The 6933-nt window shown below is 37.9% G+C and overlaps 1 protein-coding gene across 1 annotated transcript in view; it reads left to right on the top strand.

Moving 5' to 3' along the window:
* Positions 1 to 6238, top strand: part of LOC120247942 (general transcription factor IIH subunit 2) — a 31896-nt gene extending 25658 nt beyond the window's left edge. The window contains exons 14-16 of the mRNA XM_039256049.1: positions 265 to 401; positions 3554 to 3593; positions 6045 to 6238. Of these exons, the coding sequence (XP_039111980.1) occupies positions 265 to 401; positions 3554 to 3593; positions 6045 to 6164 (297 nt within the window). The 3' untranslated portion in view covers positions 6165 to 6238. The remainder of the gene's footprint in view (positions 1 to 264; positions 402 to 3553; positions 3594 to 6044) is intronic.
* Positions 6239 to 6933: the final 695 nt, after the last annotated feature.

The following is a 6933-nucleotide window of genomic DNA, read 5'->3' as shown; positions in this document are numbered from 1 at the left end:
GTCACAGACTGAAACAGGCTCCAGGCTCTGAGCTGGCAGCCAGCACAAAGCCCGACGCGGGGCTCGAACCCACGAACCGCGAGATCATGACCTAAGCGAAAGTCGGACGCTTAACCGACTAAGCCACCCAGGTGCCCCTGGAATCTCCTTTTTAAAGGAGATTCTTTTAAAGAAATTAATACCAACAGTCCTAAAAAAAAAAAATACCTTGAAAATATTTAACCTATCATTTGACATTTCAGCCATCGTCTTAATAACGTTTAGGCTATTACATATGAGTCTCTGTTTTATTTGTTAGGTCTTACTTTGGTGTCTGCTCCCCATTTGGCACGATCTTATCACCATTTATTTCCTTTGGATGCTTTTCAAGAGATTCCTCTAGAAGAACATAATGGAGAAAGGTATAGTGTTTTGATTAATTTGTATCTGTTGTACACAGTAATGTTTGAGTGCATTGTTACTGCATATTAAAAGATAGTCATATTAATTTGGGCAAGATGACTTCTGATACAGAGAATGAGATGGTAGAATACCTTGGTTATGACTGAAATGACTTATTATTAGAAAGATCTGGATTTCCAGGAATGAATTTCCCTAAGCCCACCTATGTAGAGTAAGTGTAGTTGTATACTGATATATCAGCTCTCCAAAACAACAAAAACGCCCTCATTTGTAGCCTTAGCCAATTTCTGTGGTGTAAAACCAAAGGATTTATCCAGAAGGCCTAATAGTATGGTCTAACGTCCTTTAGCTGTTTCTCTCCTAAAGAATATTTTCTACTATTGAAGGACAGAACTTTGTGGATTGAAAGGGACTGTCAGGTGCCTAACATAGTTAGGAAATATAAACCCACACTAAAGTTTATTGTTGTGAAATTTTAGAATACACAACAAAAAACTAATTGTGAGCATTTCTGGAGAGGGAAAATTAGGTCACATAATCTGAAAATAAGATTATTTTGCTTCTTAGCAATACTGGATGCTAGAGGGAGCAATTTCCTTGAAAATTTGGAGTGAAAATTATTAACAACCTAAATTACATACCTGGCAAACCTATCAATTAAATGTAGGTAGAATAAAGACATTTTCAGACTTGTGAGGCCCCAAAAAGAGACTTTGTGGGGAAGCCATGGAAGAGATGATTCAAAGGAACTGAGAAAAAATGACTGGTAGAGAATAGAAATATTTATCTAAACAAAGCCCTAGGATGGTGATGAGGGGAGATTACAGAATGACACTTGTGTGTCAGATATGGAGAATAAATAATCCAGCTTGGAGAAGGTCTGAAGGTTCTAGCTAGGAGAGTTGTCACCTGGAGGATGAATTCTTGATGTCCGTGAACACAGAAACTTTGAGACTTCTCAGGGAAGGGTTGGGGCTGAGTTATTATGTAATTATATAGAAAACGAAGCTTGTGGATCACAATATAGTCATTAATGCCACACAAAATTTTTTTTTGCTTATTTATTTTGAGAGAGAGAGTGGGGCAGAGAATCAGCCGTCAGCAGAGTCCCATGCAGGGTTCTATCTCACAAACCATGAGGTCACGACCTGAGGCAAAATCAAGAGTCATATGCTTAACCAACTGAGTCACCCTGATGCCCCTAGCAAGAAACATTTTGAAAAGAGGAAGAGTTTTATTACGTGGCTCAGCTTAATATGTTTATATAGTCATAATAAACCAAACATTTAATAATGTTCTGTTCAAAATTAGAAAGAGTCAAGAATTAGTTGTGTGTGTACATGCTGTTGGTTCAAGAAGGTTGAAAGAGAATTAAATTATCGTCTTCCATAGTAGGAGGCTTATAGCCAATGCCAGAAAAAAAACAAAAGATTCCCTATAAGCGTGGGTAACTATCAAACAGTTAAAAGTTTTGAAAGTGAGGAACTGGAAATGAAGTGGGGGTGGGTGGGGAGAGGGCCTCTATTTTTTGTAGTAAGCTTTGGAAACTTAAAAAAAAATTTTTTTTACGTTCATTTTTTTTTTATTTTGAGAGAGAGAGCTGGGGAGGGGGGGAGAGAGAGAGAGAGAGAGAGAGAGAGAGAGAGAATCCCAAGTTCTGTCAGCACAGAGCCCAACACTGGGCTCAAAACTCATGAACCACAAGATCATGACCTGAACCAAAGTCGGATGCTTAACTTACTGAGCCACCCAGGTGCCCCAAGCTTTTTTGTTTATTTATTTATTTTATGAGAGAGAAAGAAGCAGAGAAAGAGAGGGGAAGGGAGAGAATCCTAAGCAGGCTCCACGCTATCAGCACAGAGCCAAATGCAGGGCTTGAATGCACAAACTCAGAGGTCATTAGTCTATATCAAGAGCCAGATGCTTCAGCCACCCAGGTGCCCCCGTTTTGGGAACTTGTAATTCTTTAAACCATTCCTTGAAAATTAAGCCCTTAGGCCTCCCCAAAGAAATTAATTTCTCTTCCATCCATATAGAATTGTATCAGCTATGTGCTATCTTTGGGAGAGTTGTAAAATAGTCACTCAGAGTATTTTCTGTAGGGCTTAATTCCCTGGTGGAGTCACAATAAGGGAAGTGTGTTCATATTTAACCTTGATAAAAATAAATTTAAAATTTTTATGACTATTTTTTAGCCCAAACAATTTTTGTTAGTTGAAGTATATTTGACATATAATATCCTATTATTTTCAAGTGTACATCGTAGTGACTCGATTTTTTTCCTAGTTTTTTTTTTTTTTTTTTTAATAATTTATTGTCAAGTTAGCTAACATAAAGTGTATATACAGTGTGTTCTTGGCTTCGGGAGTAGATTCCTGTGACTCATCACTTAGATACAACACCCAGTGCTCATCCCACCAAGTGGCCTCCTCGATGCCCATCACCCACTTTCTCCTCTCCCCGCCCTCCCCCCTCCCTACCTCCCTCAGGTTGTTCTCTATACTTAAAAGTCTCTTGGAGCCATTGGATGGCTCAGTCTCTTAAGTGTCAAACTTCAGCTTAGGTCATGACCTAAGGTCTTATGGTTTGTGGGTTTGAGTCCCGCATCGGGCTCTGTGCTGACAGCTCAGAGCCGGGAGCCTGCTTCAGATTCTCTGTCTCCCTTTCTCTCTCTGCCCCTCCCCCGATCAAAATCTGTTTCTCTCTCTCAAAAATAAATAAACATTAAATAAATAAATAAATAAATAAATAAATGAAAGTCTTTTATGGTTTGCCTCCCTCTCTGTAACTATATATATATAGTTACATACATATATATATATATATATGTAGTTTATATATAAATTTTTTTTGTCTTTCCCTTTCCCCATGGTCTTGTTAGGTTTCTCAACTTCCTCCTATGAACAAAAACATGATATCTGTCTTTCTCTGAAAAATTAAAATTTTTTTAAAGTAGAATTTTGCTTTGTGAGATGACCTTGGGATGTACTGTATAATTTTCTTAAGTTATCGGTATTCTTGATTCTTTCTCTTAAAAGTCATATGTAAAGATAATTACTTATTAATTACAGGACTCTTGTTACTGACATTTTACAGAGATGTTTTAATGAGTGAATTCCTAACAAAATAATTCTTGAACTTTCTTTTTCAGATTTTGTTATGGATGCCAGGGGGAATTGAAAGACCAGCATGTAAGTTCATGTGCTTTCTAAATTCTAAGTATCGTCTAAGAAATACTGAGGAAATAGCATTAGAAGTTTATATTACATTGTTAAAAACCAGGCTAGTATCAGGTTATCCCTCAGAAGGGATATTAGTAGGTAGAGGGTAAATGAAAGCAAATTATTTTAAATAGGGGGCGCCTAGGTGGCTCAGTCGGTTGAGCGTCTAATTTTGGCTCAGGTCATGATGTAGCAATTCCTGAGTTCGAGCCCCACATGGGACTTGCTACTTTCAGCACAGAGCCCTCTTTGGATCCTCTGTCCCCCTCTCTCCCTCCCCTTCCCCCACTTGCGCTCTCTTTCTCAAAAATAAATAAAAATTTAAAAATTAGTTTGGGGCGCCTGGGTGGCTTAGTCGGTTAAGCGTCCGACTTTGCTTGGGTCATGATCTCGCGGTTCGTGGGTTCGAGCCCCGCGTCGGGCTCTGTGCTGACTGCCAGCTCAGAGCCTGGAGCCTGTTTCAGAGTCTGTGTCTCCCTCTCTCTCTGACCCTCCCCTGCTCACGCTGTTTCTCTCTCTCTCTCTCCTAGAAATAAATAAAAATAAATAAACTAAATAAAAAAATTAAAAAAAAATTAGTTTAAATAGCTATTTCTTATAATTCTCCATAACAACATTTCAGTATTTTAAATTGTCTTTAGTTTGGAAGGTAAAGTGCATTTAGTTTGGAAGTATTGAAAGTTTTTTCTCCATACTAGACTTTAGCTCTGTCACAACACCCTTTGAAGTTACCATTTAAGGTGGCTTCAGACCAGAGGTTGTTCCCCAATTGTGCCAATGAGGAAATATTTTAAAATTTTCAAAGGGCACTTTGAATGTATACACTTACATAAAGATGCAGATAAGATCACTGTCTAGTTTTTATTAGTTATGTGTCCATATTAAAAACTATACTTTATACACTGTATAAAAATTGGAAAGATTACTTGCCTGTTTTACTCACATTTTTTTTTTTAATTTTTTTTTTTTAAATGTTTTATTTCTAGGAGAGAGAGAGAGACAGTGTGAGCAGGGGAGGGTCAGAGAGAGAGGGAGTCACAGATTGAAACAGGCTCCAGGCTCTGAGCCGGCAGTCAGCACAGAGCCCGACGCAGGGCTCGAACCCACGAACCGCGAGATCATGACCTAAGTGAAAGTCGGACGCTTAACCGACTAAGCCACCCAGGCGCCCCTACTCACATTTCATAAAACAGTTTTATTACTTTTTACGTGCCTCTGACATCAGTAGCTTCATTGTCACTACAACCACCTTTGAATCATTTGACTGCTTTTAAGAACCCATCTTTACTTCTGTGCTTTTTGAGATTTAATAATTTTCTTAGCTGGTATGGTGCTGCCTTGGTAATTTTACCCCATGGTACAAGTATCCCTATATGTAATACTGGTAGAATCATGGATTTTTAAATTTTGTCTTAAATGTGGCTTTTTCCCATATTAAATAGTTAAATAAAAGGGGAATATAATTTCTGCAGTTGTGAGGTCATTCCCTAGCAATAACTAAATCTGTGTTAAAATTTTGTGCTTTTTTGGGGTGCCTAGGTCGCTCAGTCGGTTGAATATCCGACTTTGGCTCAGGTCACGGTCTCGCGGTTCATGGGTTCGAGCCCTGTGTCGGGCTCTGTGCTGGCAGCTAGCTCAGAGCCTGGAGCCTGCTTCCAGTTCTTTGTCTCCCTCTCTCTCTGACCCTTCCCTGTTCATGCTGTCTCTCTCTCTCAGATATAAATTAAAAAAATATATTTTTTGTGCTTTTCTTTTTATTTTTTTAAGATTTTTTAAAGTTTGTTTTGAGTGAGAGAGAGAGAGAGGGAATCCGACGCAGGTTCTGTCCTGACAGCTGTCTCATATCAATTAAGTTTATTTATTTATTTATTTTGAGGGAGAGAGTAAGAGAGAGAGAATCCCAAGCAGGCTTTGCACTGACAGCTGTCTCATATCAATTAAGTTATTTTGAGGGAGAGAGTAGGAGAGAGAGAATCCGAAGAAGTCTCTGTGATGACGGCCCAGAGCAAGATCATGACCTGAGCTGAAGTCAGTACTTGGACACTTAACTGACTGAGCCACCCAGGGTCCCCTGTACTTTTCTTTTTAATCAAACCAGATAAATGACTTCTCTAAGCATTTGAAACCAGCACTACTTTCAAGTTCATGTGTCTTCCCCAGACATTTACATAAAGTGAAGTATTGACAGTGTCTTACAATATGACAGACTTTAAGGAGTCAAAGTAATTCTCTCATTTCTAAGGAATAGCTTTTTGGGGTTTTTTTTGGAAAATTAACCACTTTCAATTTGAGAATAAATAGTATAGTGGAATTACACAAACTGACAGGCATGTAGAAGAACAAATGTGAATGTCTTCTACTGTGCTGTACTTAACTCTGGGAAACTATTTTGTAAATTTTCTTTTCTTCTTTTCACTGCAGGTCTATGTTTGTGCTGTGTGCCGAAATGTTTTCTGTGTGGACTGTGATGTTTTTGTTCATGACTCTCTCCACTGCTGTCCTGGCTGTATTCATAAGATTCCAACTTCTTCAGGGATTTGATCCCAGCGTATAGTGCACGTTGTATGTGTTAAAAAGACATCTGCAACTATAAATAAAATGATTTTTTAGAAGAAGCTCCAGTTAAAATACGAAGATCAGTTTGAAAGGAAAATATGGCTTAAGAACTTTTTGGTGAGAAAATATGGGATTGGGAGCACCTGGCTGGCACAGTCAGAAGAGAATGAGACTCCTGATCTCAAGGTTGTGAGTTTGAGCTCCACTTTGGATTACTAAAAGATAAAATAAACTTTAAAAAAAAGTAAAAAAAAAGAAAATTTAGGATTTTATTACATTTTAAAATTTATGTCTTGTCATAGAACTGCCCAGAATTCAATAGTACTTACTCAATTTTGTTTTCTATTATTTTGAGTTATAATGTTTTCAGAGTCATTATACACGATTGTATTTGTTACTTATAGTTATTAAATTGATTTGATAATTCTACTGCCTTATAATTAAGTAAATGAAGAATCTGTAGTTTATTTTTATTCAATTTTAGTGTAAAAAGGAAATTAAATATAAGTATGAATTCACTTTGAGATGAAAATTTAGCAGTAGTTAGGGGCCTCTGGGTGGCTCAGTCAGTTAAGGGTCTGGCTTTGACTCGGGTCATGGTCTCGTGGTTCATGGGTTCAGGCCCCACATTGGGTTCTGTGCTGATAGCTGGGAGCCTAGAGCCTGCTTTGGATTCTCTTTCCTTCTTTCTCTGCCCCTCCCTCTTTCATGCTCTGTCTCTTAAAAATGAATAAATGTATTAAAAAATTTAACA

The sequence above is a fragment of the Hyaena hyaena genome, unplaced genomic scaffold (genome assembly GCF_003009895.1).
Source record: "Hyaena hyaena isolate Hyena2069 unplaced genomic scaffold, ASM300989v1 scaffold_558, whole genome shotgun sequence".
Classification (NCBI taxonomy): domain Eukaryota; kingdom Metazoa; phylum Chordata; class Mammalia; order Carnivora; family Hyaenidae; genus Hyaena; species Hyaena hyaena.
The sequence above is the reverse complement of the archived record's forward strand: the minus strand, read 5'-3'. Positions and strand labels throughout refer to the sequence as shown.